Here is a 13,157-nt window from a genome sequence, read left to right on the forward strand (position 1 = left end):
TTAGTTATACAGGGAGATGTTCAATATGAAGTGTCTTGAAGTGTATTGTAAAAAGGATTAGTAAGAAAACTACCCATGAATAGAAGTTGACATCGCCGCAGGGCCGTAGTCTAAAGGGACATCCAACTTGAGGCAGCACTCCTTAATTATAATATATCAATTCAAGTACGTATGGATCAATTCAAATACGCATCGACACCATGATACACGGTGCTGAACACATAAAGGTAGCCCCAAGAGTCTTCCTGCTAGTTAATAAAAATTCGGACCGAAATACAGCCGGGCATAATGTTGAACATTACCTGAATGTTCCAGTTGATTTTTTTACATTTACATGTTTTTCCTATTTTCGAAGATACACACATATCGGACTAAGTCAAGCCAGCATACACATTAAACACACCTAGCAGGGTAAGCGAGATTTGCGTTACAAACGGATGTCGTGCTTCAAAATTGTTCGCTATCGGGTACTAGAATTGAAATAATTGAAATACTGTAAACGTTAAGTTAGTTTATTTCAGATGGAATAAATGATCTGTGACGACAATCATTAGATAATAAAAAAAAAAAAAAACGTATTATTACTACAAGAACAATTACAAGAAAATCGCAGCGTCTCGTACGAGAGCGTGCTCAGTGAACTTTTCGATAAGAGAGGAATGGACAACAGAGCCGCCTCAAAAAAAGACAGCCAGCCTTTAGAAGCAAAACTACAACAACATTAATCTGACAACTTAATAGATTGCACTTCATCGCGTTCTCGTTCTCTCTCTCTCTCTCTCTCTCTTGAGATATATATATATATATATATATATGTATATATGAACACCGTGTTAATTAAATGCATAGCAAAAAAATATTTTGTCATCGCGGCGTCCAAGAAGAATAGTAGATAGTCAAAGGCAAAGGTGTAAATTTGGAAATTTGGATAGCTTTTGAATGAATGAAGGAAGGACCTTCAGCAGACGAGCTCTATCCGTCGTTGGAAAACATCTTTGGAAGACGACGATTACCATTGCATTCTCACAATCCTTTTCCGCGTCAGCATTTCCGCATTATTGGAAAACGAAAAAAAACATGGCCGATTGTGTAGGAATGGACTGTTCGTGCTCATTTCATTTGTTTAGCTAAGGATACATAGGTATGTCAGTGGATAGTATTAGAGAGATTTCGAACTGATACGGCGGGCGGCTAAAAATAGCATCGGAAAAATAGCGTACATGATAATTTTGACTTATCAGGAAAGTGCACAGAAAAACACAAGTAGGAAAAATAGAAAATTTCTTCAAAAAAATAGAATATATATACACTGTAGTTAAGTTACACCGGCGGCGGAAAGAGCGTTTATCCCATCAGCAAAACGCATGGCATGTAATCTTCTCCATTTTTCTACATATAAATAAAACATGATTATATATCGTTTTGGAAAGTCGTTCGTATCTGAGCGCGTCACTATTCGTATGTATATCGACCACAGGTGATGTCTAGCACAGAAAAGAATGTTAGAGAATTATCATGTAGAGCTGCAATAAAATCATCGACGCTTGACAAAGCGAGGTCGTTTTCATTGTTTGATCAGTGATGGATCAGTTTTATGCGCTGAGATCTTAATTCCGATATTTCACTGATGTTCCTGACAATAGGTTTTGCACGAAGGGTACTTCTTGAGGTCAGGCAAGTGACATCATGGTATGGCAACAACATAATAATAACAATCTTGACAGATACTTGTTTTATAGTTGTACCCTTCTGATCGTGCTGACTTTTAATTCAATGGCAATAGGGTACCGACCTATATTAGATTGTTTTGTCTTTTATGAAGCATTGCAGGGGCGCGTTACGACCGTTTGTTTCCTTCGTAGGTCATTTGGCCATTTTGGATATAAATGAGTACTCCACTGACTGACCGACAAACGAGGTGATCCTGTTAATCAGCTGTGTTCACATGATCCGAAACTTGGATATTTGTTCGAGTACGATCTACAAACGTCTTTTTCTTTGCAAATACCGAAGCTAAATCGTATTTTAATAACGCTATCCGCCTTGCCTTTGCCACGAGTCGATTAAAATTCATGGAACAATACGAGCACATCATGGCAATGGCAACACGTAGATATATAACTGAGCCTTTACTACATTTGTTGAAGTCAACTTCCCCTCCCTGCTTCGCAAAATAACAGAACGACATTTTCTCGTCAAGTCAAAGATTTCTTAACACAAATTCATGATCCACGATCTTATTCATTCGTACCTCGCAAGAGCTTCGAGTCGTTCGTGTAAATTCTGCAGTCAGCTGCTATACGAATAAAACGGCCAGCGCACAAACGACAAATCCCTCTACCAGTAAACAATATTCAGTCGACTTTATCTGATCTGAATAGCATCGATATGAATTTACTGCGCAGAAGCAGAAACTTAATGTATTATGTTAGCTGTCGCCTATCGGGTACCCTGTTGACCCTGTATTGACCCATGTGGCTCGTTTGCTTGTTTTTGCGTAATTGGGTTTTTCCTATGCTGCCTTTGATAATCTTCTGAAATGTATCCCTTGGCTATGCTGCTTTCGTACATATGGCCGCTTCTTGACTTTATATCCAAGATCAGTTATTTCGGCATTGTTCACCTATATAATCCGTATCTTATTTTCTCTAATTTACCTAAAGCTCCAGACCAATACACCGGTTAACATCGAAGCCCATGAACAGACGGCATCTGAAGTGTTGTCCTGGTCGACTGCCAACTTCGAATGCCTCGTAGCTTTTTAGCTTCAAACTGTTTAGACATAGAAGACATCCATGACCGATGCTTCGGTCGTCGTCCTGCCCATATGCAGTCTGCCAGCCATTCCTGGCGCCGTGCCTCTACCAGCCTCAGCCGTTTAGGAGTGTGGACTATACCGTATCTCCTTTCCAGTCATGTTTTTCATCTGCTAACGACGCCTACCTCGTACAGCATTTTTTTAGCTTTGAAACACGGCGCGCAATAAAAGTTAATGTCTAGCAGCATGTTTGTTTTTCACTGCGCCGGTCAATATGCTCGTTTTCTCTCTCCTCCCCCGTTGATTCTCGCACTCAGGTCCCCCAATGCTCCTCTCACAAAGTCGTTCGCCCCTCAAAATTCATTAATGGTGATGTACTCTCCAAGCGTTCACAATACCGTATGGCTTATTAATACTAAACTCTTAGGGCTCGAGTACACAATGTGCCAAACGTACGCCACCCACATTCTGTTCATCGTTTCTATTCTCGACGCCACCTTGGCATTGGTTAACTGTCAGACAAAAAAACCAGCCCAAACCCCATTCCCTCGTTCTTGTATAACCATGACAGCGTGCTTTTAATAACAATAATAAAATGAATTATAATAATAATCGATCCAATAGAAATTCAAAAAACAACAGTTTGTGTCGACCTCTGACGGACGGCCATCCGGCCGGTTTCAATAATCATAATAATTAGAATAATACCCGCCTTATGCACTCACTTACATTTCATCTATATCGACGCATTTGTTATTATCTCCAATGTTTTTTGCCCCAAATATATAATGGTGATACACGAATATATATATATAGCCATATATCATGTGTCACCGTATGGTTTCCGTTCTCGCACCATGTGGATATCCCCTACCATCTGTATGATCTTCTCTCGGCTAGATTGGCATGGGTTCTATTCTCCATGTCTATTTGCAATAATTCTTATACTCTCCGTACACCATAATAATCATAATACTAATAATAATTGTTATTATAGATTCATCAGCAATCATTGTTATAACATATAGTCTATATTCACAAGTGCGCTGACGTGTCCCTTTTCCAATTTTATTTCATTCCGCCGAGAATCAGGTTCTCCTAGAGGTGTCAGGGTCGACGTTATTGCCGTCGCTTCCATTCGAACTACCGTTAAATTCGCGGTTTTTGCTCAATTTCCGCCGCCCACCCTCGACTTTTTTTTCTTTGCCTCATTTTATCTTTTTCTTTGTCTTTTAATGATGAGATCGATACTATTCCTCGCTAGATGCCTTAACATTCGTCTCTACCGGCGAGAACAGCCAGTCAATTGTGCGCAATAAGCATAGCTATATTGCGTTACAGTGGGCTCCCTTCAGTGATATAGGGCGGGAAGCATTGTGCGGTCGGAATCGGCGGTTTTATGGAGGAGAACGTTCGTTGTCACAACTGTTCATCGACGATATCTTCGCGGCCTGCGCCGCAGCTTCTGACTGAGGCGCAACTCCTGAGATGCAGTCAACGCTAGACTGTACGCGTTGGTCCTTACAGTTGGCTGTTCGTAGGGGCGTTCTTTTTCAGATAAAGGTACGGCGGCCACTATCCGGATCCAATAGGCGCCTAACTGCGTAGTGACCACCTATTTCTTTGGTGTCGCATGGAATGAATGGTTGAAACACACTGTCGATACGGCCTCTGCCAGTGTTTGAACTCGACCTAGTAAGGTAACTAAACGTATTATCCATCAGCGGGCGCGATGGACGCTGAGCTTTGCTCTGCTGTAAGATAATGTGGCGCATCTGAAGCGCTTTTTCTTGAAGTGGAATGAAGAACGGTATAGAGCGGCATGATATCTTCCTCTTCCGCCGATCTGACGAAGGGATCAACCACGATATGCATATTCTTGCCAAGCTCAACGTTGCATGTTAGAACAATAGCCACTAGTCACTTGAAGTTTCTGAAGATTTTTCAATCTGCCTATTACTTGCTGGCGCAGAAACTTTCTGTAACGACAGTAATTTTTCTACAACATCTTCGGCGGTAATCTAGACGAGTCGATCGCCCTGAAGTGATGGAAGATTGTTAAGACTATGATGTGAAGACACCTGTAGTAAGAGAACGCATAAATAGATGACAAGTTAGGGCAAATATAAAAGCAAAACCTTCAACTTAAAGGGAAGCTTTTCTTAACTATTATATATTAATAAGGTCAAAGGACGGCGCTCTTCAGCGTTCCACGTTATAGTATCGTTTCAACAGACAAAAAATATGTTTCTGAAGTATGGGTTCTCCGAAAACTTTTTAGTTTATCAGTACAGTACGAGACTCTAGGGCAGCCAAGACCTTTTACAACAATCTTTTTAAGACTGCCGGAAATTATCGATCTGATGATACCATAACCTGTCGCTAACTTTGCTAATTGTTATACTTCTTTTACGTGTTCATTTACTTTTGTATTTGAAACAGCAGCAACCTTTAACTCTGAGGAATTGGGCTATATTTTTTTGACGGTACCCATTTTTGTGAAGACAGATACGCTCCGTAATGAATGCAGTATATTGTAACACTGAAATAATACCCTTAGGCTTAGGCTCGTTAATTAAATCTTACCCTGTTTTCAGGATTTCCCGGTTGACCAGACCCTACAACTCGTTCTGTACCATGAGCGATCAACTGATTAAACTCCATTTCAAGGGTTTCCCGAGCAGCTGTATTCTGCGACGGGATCTGTAATAGAATGGCCAGAGCATTGGCATCGAACGCCTGCAATAGTCAACAAAATTTACATGACCATGTTATGATGAGCTTCCTTTAGTTAGGACAGTTCCCCGCACGGAATACGAACCATCAAAAGGACCCTTTATGTGTAATAGTCTGAAATAGGATCCTGGTCTACCATCATCCTGAGCGTCGTCATGCCATGTACGGAATGCAGGTCACCAAAAATAACGCCTTGTCCTAGAAGCAACAGCGCTATTTGGGAGTCGTACTCTCGTATAACATCATCGTTTGCATTTGTACGTACTCTTGTCAAGTAGTACTATCACACGCTGCCTCAAGCAAGTCGCCTATAAATAGACCTCACGTGGAAGGAAAACAGTTGTACTCGCACATTTGTGAGGTTACTAATGAAGGCTTTGTGGTGAATGTAATCTTCCCGCCCAAAAATTGAATTAACTGTTCCTATTCCTAGCTCATACCTCGTCAAGCGCGATGAGAGCGCCATGGACGCCGCTTTCGAGGTGGAGGTTGCCAGCAAACTCCCTCAAACCGATTTGACCTAGCCATCGCATAACTCGTTCGTTTGACCAGACCAGTACATCTCGCGATGTCTCGTGTTCTGCTAGACGTCGCCTATATGCAAGGAAGAACATACAAATAGAAAACGTCACTTCTGTGATACCAATTGGTATTTCTAGTATGTGCGAAGACCTTCATATCAATTCCGTAATACTTATCCTAATGCTGTAAGGAACAAAACAGTATTTCGATACTATTGCACCATTAAATTACTCGATACTTGGAGACGAATTATAAATAACATCGTATACGTACCGGTGCATTTAGATGAAACAGAAAAAGTGTTTTGTTTATTGTAGTACTAGTGAAAAATTCTATGATTGTAACCGTTGACAAATTGATACACATCCCTATAGCGAGCAATTCAATGTCTATAATAAATGAATTAATATAATCAGGTGCAGCTATAACCCAGCTAACAGAACTGAAATTTGAATGCCATGCATTATATGCATCCATGTTGCTAACAGGTGTACTTTAGGGCAACGGGGCACCGAAAAATGGTCGTTCATTCATACCGTTCTTCGAGCTGTGCGCGGTCAAAATTAAGCCGTTTGAGACACTGAAATCCACATGTCAATGAGATACGATGAAGATTGTCCACCATCTTCAAATGGACCCGTAGATCTTTCTTGGTTAGGTGCTCTAGCATGCGAGCGTCGACTAGGCATTCCATGAAGGCTGATCGATATTGTGCCAGGCCTAGAGAAGGTAGCCACTCGTTCCCTAGCCACTCGTGGTTCATTTCTCCAAACGCAAGTCCACTGTTTCCCACACCAATGCCCATTAGTAGAGGTTTAGCAGGTCCAACACCATGAACAGGGCCACCAGCCTGACCCGCAGGCGCTGTCAACGCAACCATTTCCTGCGTGCAATTTGGGGAAAAACAAATAAACATGAGCGATAGATATATATATCGATTAGCTATCATTCACGATCTATTTTCAATAAACGATATGTATCGTATCACATATCATTTGAGCAAGGTACCACTTTATTGCAGTATAGAGAAGAGTCCTTCGAATATACGAACGTAGTTGAATTTCCATATGGCTTAAATCGAAAATCTTATTCGTATATACAAGATTATTTAGTAGCATTAATAGTAGTGGTCACAATAGAAGGATTCGTGTAGTACGGTACCGTTGCAGTGGACAATTTCATTGGTAGCTCTAAGCTTCCACTTTTGCGTTTTCTAAATACTGTATTCCTATACGAACACTGTTCTATTAGCTGAAATATTAAGGACCAAGTACTCCGGCGGATGGCTAATTGGAACTGCAGTTTAGGTGCCTTCTGTAAACAGGACTTTAGGGCACGAGCAAGATTAAGTAAACTATTTGAATGTCATACACGCTAAACATTACCTGAATGGCAAGTCTAAGTTTTAGCCGATGTAGGGGGTTACTAATCCCGATTTCTCGCTGAATCTCTGTGTCGGACAATGCGGACATGATTGCACCGGATTTGACGTTTGCCCGACAAGCCGCTACGTACCATGGGGGCATGCCAACCCATAGCTCAAGCCAGGCGACTATCGTTGGGCCGTTCCATAAGGCGAACGGCGTTCCCGCCTATGCATTAGATTCAATTAACAAAATAATAGAAGCTCTGCGCTAGGTAGTTTCACAAGCAGGAAGGACAATTATCATGGCTTATTCTAATGTATAAATATCAAAATAATGTCAATTAAACTGTTTCAGCGAAGTAATTAAAATGATTGACTATCTCACAAAATGAACCAGATGGCTTTAGTCTTAAACGAAAATTCGGTTGTTGGAACAGAAATTCGGAGCGGAATTTCCCAGCTTAGCTGAGTCAGAACTTTTATTCTCCGCTGACAAAAACCTAAACCCTAAACTTTGAGTTGTCGAACCTTAAGTGACTCAATAAGCAGGTCGTGCTTATTCTTCGTACGCCGGTCAACTGTACTCTGGTTGTCTTTTCCACCGCCGCGCGCGAAACCTGCGAGGTCCCGCGACGAAATCGACGCTGTTGGCGAGGCCAATCCTGACGCCAGACCCGAATGTGTTCCGACAATGTCACTACACGAACCATATTCGCTATCGGCGTACATCTGGCTAATTCCCACCACTGAGGAATTACCAAAATAGAAGATTAGCAATGTTTGTGAATAAGAAGTATATGCAACCAAATTTGAAAAATCGGCAGGCGGGAAGCTAGTGGCCTAAAATAGAGTATATGCGTTCCACTAGCAGATGATGACATAACCGATTTATTCTTTTTGCTCTATGCGTATGTGTATCTTTTTATATGTGTACTATACCATCTGTATTATATATACTATGCTTTTATACATATGCCGTTTCTCTTTATGGTTAACCCTGCTTTGAACCTGACGCAAATGGGAAGCACTGAATGTCCTGCGGAACATGTCATGTTAGCACACCGACCTGTTAGGTTACTTACTCGAACTACTCTTTTTATCCTTCTTGGTGAAAAGGCGTCCAAACGAACTTTTGATCCCCTTATTTTTCTTCTTACCCGAGAGTGATTCTTGGCTAGTAGCCGTACTGAAAATACGAATAGCATAACATCATACGATTGTCGGATAGTAGAAAAAATCCTGTTACGCATATTGCGCTCAGCAGGAACATCTCTCCATTTACACAGACGAAAAATAAGATATAATCATTCATCTACGGTGGTAACCTATAACCCACCAATGAATTACTTGTCAAATACCAGAAATCAATGCTAAATCGCACCAGCTTTCAACGCTTCTCATAAAATCGCGGGCGTCGAGTATGCATTCATACCTCTAACTATTTACTAACGCGTTCATTTACCGCAACCTTAATTGACACCGACGGAGATATCCCTGATCGTTTTCACTGCAACTAATATGCTAGTCACTATATAGAACCCCACACACAGACTGTTCCTATAGGACCCAGAACAAACTGTTCCTATAGGAACCTTTAGATAGTCTGCCTTGAAACTTAAAACTTCCAACAAAGTTAGTTTGAACAATGACTGGAAAATTCTTCCGAATATTCTTAACGGCAAATTCCTCTAATACCTCATTCCCTCAGTAGGCGTATGCAATCCGCTCAACTCTCGTTGCATGAGCATGTTAGATTGCTGCTGTTGCAGCTGGCGTTCGGCGATGATCTGCGCCATGGTGCGGCTCTGAGCTAATGGCCGATGTTCGCCTGGAGGTCCGTGGTAGGCGACACCCCCTACGGGCACGCCGCCCGCAGACCCGGCGCCCATTGCGGCCGGAGTCCCTAGACTACTCGGAGGCCTGGGATTGACCATCTGTTGCATCTGCTGGTCCAGTGGATGTCCCCCAGCTCCAACTGATTGCTGCGCCGACGACGCCTGCTTCGATTTTGGGTGAATGAGAAAAGTCCAACAGAGAGATCACGTTAGATGGCAGGCTGAACAAGAACTAAGAGGAAAAAACCCGTCGGAGTATGCGAGTCGATCGAAATGAAGAAGCCTGTATAGCCACTACGAAACACTGAACTAGGGGAGAGCAATGAAGCACGAGGACATTGAAACGAAAGTGAGATACCGGCTTTATGCAGCGGTCGATTTGTACATGGATGAAAGATGTGATGCAACTTTTCGTGATTACCAATTGTGACATGAGTATGACAGAACATGAATAAGTACGAGCCAAACAGCGTTTTACGGCTATATTTCAGTCCTCTCCTACTACTAATGGAAAATGTAATGCAAAATTCTCCTGTCTGTGTTCAAGGTAATAATGTAAATGAAGCTTTGCACATAGAATTGACTCAATCAGTAGGATGAGATAGACAACAAACATCCGGAAAAGGGTGGTTGTCTTTTTCTGTATAGCAGAGTTATAATATAATAAAAATTAAATAAGAGTTATAATCAGCAAAAACCATATCACATTCTTATTATATAATAGTGCTTAGTTATGAGCACTCATTATATAATAAGGCGCGTCAAGATTCGACGAGGATGACACTGACAAACAACAAAGACAAACACAGTTATGCATAAAATAAAACCAAACAATGTTACCCAAATCAGTTTACATTAATCAGCGTTCATAGTTTTCCTCAGTATAACTATCAGCTAAAATCTATATGATTAATTAATCATTGATTTCGACTATTTTGCCTTAGAAAACTGCAACGATTGAGGCATCAATCAGTTTCACCTGATTAGCTACACAGACACACAGAGAACAACACACACTTATCCTAGTACCGGAGATCGATAATTTCGAATTTTTCAGCGCCAACTTTTATCACCCTAACTATATATATACATGATCACTCACAATGCTAGACTAGCTGCTGTATTCGCTCGATCCTGTATGTGGAACTATGACATGCAGAGGTGAACTCGATGGCTACGGATAAAGCCTACATACAACTGAGCCATACAAACCCCAGCCGACCGCTGAAGTCGCAACATCAACAAATTCACCAGAAATGTAGCGGATTTTAGCGACAAAACGTCTAACAGCTGATTTATTTCCTAAGGTAGCATGTCTCAGAACATAAGCATCAGATATTGCCCGGGTTGGGAGACGGAAATCCAATTCCCGCTAAGAGTAATCACGAAACATAAGCTAATTTGTTTACGGAAACGCTGGGTCACATATGCAACTGACCGCTAAAATCCAATATGAAGCTATTCGCCGTAAAGCATTCATTCATGAAGGGACTCGTCAGTTGTAAAAGCTATGGTCGACCACAATTAAACCACCATTTACATCGATTATTGTGATTAGCTTTCTAAATAAATGGTTTCTCGAGCAGGTTCGACCTTCTTCCGTCCATGCGGCCTGATTAGTTGGATAATAGGCACGTCCTAGATCGCGCGCTTTCTATATCAATATGTATCTGTCAGACAAAATTCATTGCGTTTTCAACGTTTATTCAGTATGTGCAAAGCTATTATTGTCACTATTACGGTATCATATTCCCCTTAGTACTGGATGTCCAACGGCCGCGTTGAAAGGCCAGCACAGTCTTCCTTCGTTGACGCGATACCGGCCTGTATCTCCGCTAGCCAATTAGGCAAGGCTGTTGTCATCCAGATTTAATGAACCGCAAACGATGTTTTATTGGATCCCTCCATGTTTCCCTATGTATGACCTGCTTTCACTGAGTATTTATATGTATATCACATAGAGACGGCAACTGGTACTGATACAAGGGTATCTGTATAGAACTGAATATTAAAACTACAGAGTAATGAAGTAACGCAGCCTATATTCATACGAAAATTAAGATCGTCTTTTCATGTTACTATATATTCAAATGTACGCTGTATATACGGACGTACAAAAGACTGTATGCCATCTAACGTTGAATGAATTCTTTCTACGCGGTATAATTGTTATAGTCTAAGGTTGGAATTGAACGGTATATTGGTTAGAAATATTCGTTTATACATCTGACCTACCAAGGTTTTATTAAAGCGAAACTAACACAATTTATAATAATGAAAAAAGCCAGAGATTTCAGTTTCGCATATTTAACGCTGCATTACACGATAGCTAGGAGTATCAACTGTTTAAAGGAAACAACATGTTAAACGACAAATACGCAAAAATGGGCCCGTCAAATTTCCTGTCACAGTCAACTGAAACTTCACACATTCACGACCCGAAAATGAGTGCCTTTGTAACATTTTTGGTTACAAATATCAGTCTTTTGTTTGTTGCCCTCACCTGTTGCTGAGCCTGTGCCGCCGATATGAGCTGAGAGCGATGCCAAGAATCGGCGACGCGCGACTCCAACTCTTCAGCCCGTTGTTCCGTATTTTCCTTATAAGAGCAGTCGAGACAGGGAAAGCGATCGATCGGAGCATAAATCAGTTAGTTGCTCTACAAACATAAAGGACACCCTGTCATGCGCATCGCGCGCACACTTTAAGTTCCCTTGGGGTTAATTTGTCGAAGTGAAAATCGAACTGCGCCAATCCGACATTCAAATAATGCCAACTTCCGTCAAGGTACGCTACTACAAAACGGTGATATATTGCAGTCGAAAGGAACCAATTAAAGCGTGCCTTGCAGGTGGTACTGGGCGTTTGCACTTCTAAAATTCTACCTATCAACGAACGCGTACCTCATAGCTACCCCGGTAGCCAGGTTTTAAGAGTTTCAAGAGCCGTAAGCTGTGAGATGCTTCTGGCCCTGGAGAGTCGATCCAGGGGAAACCTATCGAGAAATGATCACGTGCTGTGGGTGACGTTTAGCTTCTCTTGATTCGTAATCGCGTCTTATTATATGTGCAGGGGGAAATAATGAGCCCGTGTATGCATAAGAGCTGTGCACTTCACCCAACACCTCGCATAACAAAATCTCTTCATTTAAATTTACATCCCAAATATATCTATCTATACGTTATATATCTGGCTGCTATGCTTCATAAAGGTCAACCAACCTCAAAGTGACCAAATGTAGAATACCAAGGTATGCATGCTATAGGTCTACCTTTTCTTCCTGAATGAGCAGAATCTCGTTGTTGATGGCGTCCAGTTGTTCCTGAAGCATCATAGCCAGGGCCTGGGCGTCGCTCTGGTCCACCGCGGGGTCTCCCATCAGCCACTTGCTGTCTACGACTGAACCTCCGTCTTTGGCTCCCACTACTTGATGGCCTCCTGCTCCGCCACCCACACCGCCGTGATCCAGACCATTCGACAACGAGGCATTCGCGTACTCCGTTGCTATTGTTATATAGTGAATCATTAACATACGAACAAGACACCCATATAAGTATCAAGTGTGATTTTGCAGAGAGAAACTTTCCTTTAACCTTTATGATTGTAGTTTCGCAATCTTGCTTAAATGAGATCTTCTAGTCCAGACACCTCTAACCTATTACGATCGGTGACGTTTATTCAAGACATTCAAGGTTCAAGAGGTGTGCTAAAGCAGAATAAATGAATAAGCTTTTCCAGTTTTACGTCCTATTATACCACCTTAGGTAACAAATACTGCTGGCTCTTTTTAGGATCAAACGAACCCCCGCGTCTATACTCGATTTTAGGTCCAGACTACTCCATCTCATTTGTTGTCCCTGATTTTATTAGTACATGAAAATGTTTTACCATTACGGGAACAAATATCAGAAGTAGACCACCGAATGGCGGGTAATTCAGT

General features: G+C 41.6%; 1 protein-coding gene across 5 annotated transcripts in view; it reads right to left on the bottom strand.

Moving 5' to 3' along the window:
* Window positions 1-496: 496 nt before the first annotated feature.
* Window positions 497-13,157, bottom strand: part of Liprin-alpha (PTPRF interacting protein alpha) — a 40,349-nt gene continuing 27,688 nt past the window's right edge. For 4 of the 5 annotated variants that reach the window (XM_022832810.2, XM_086968212.1, XM_022832813.2 and 1 more), the window contains 10 exons: window positions 12,489-12,721; window positions 11,721-11,816; window positions 9,078-9,382; window positions 8,465-8,568; window positions 7,911-8,128; window positions 7,402-7,608; window positions 6,553-6,899; window positions 5,935-6,088; window positions 5,345-5,497; window positions 497-4,839 (listed from right to left, as the gene is read on the bottom strand). In XM_022832810.2, coding sequence (XP_022688545.1) covers window positions 4,780-4,839; window positions 5,345-5,497; window positions 5,935-6,088; window positions 6,553-6,899; window positions 7,402-7,608; window positions 7,911-8,128; window positions 8,465-8,568; window positions 9,078-9,382; window positions 11,721-11,816; window positions 12,489-12,721 — 1,877 coding nt within the window. In that variant the 3' untranslated portion in view covers window positions 497-4,779. The remainder of the gene's footprint in view (window positions 4,840-5,344; window positions 5,498-5,934; window positions 6,089-6,552; window positions 6,900-7,401; window positions 7,609-7,910; window positions 8,129-8,464; window positions 8,569-9,077; window positions 9,383-11,720; window positions 11,817-12,488; window positions 12,722-13,157) is intronic. The other variant, XM_022832811.2, reaches the window with a different exon arrangement.

The sequence above is a fragment of the Varroa jacobsoni genome, unplaced genomic scaffold, assembly GCF_002532875.2.
Source record: "Varroa jacobsoni isolate VJ856 unplaced genomic scaffold, vjacob_1.0 scaffold_413, whole genome shotgun sequence".
Classification (NCBI taxonomy): Eukaryota; Metazoa; Arthropoda; class Arachnida; order Mesostigmata; family Varroidae; genus Varroa; species Varroa jacobsoni.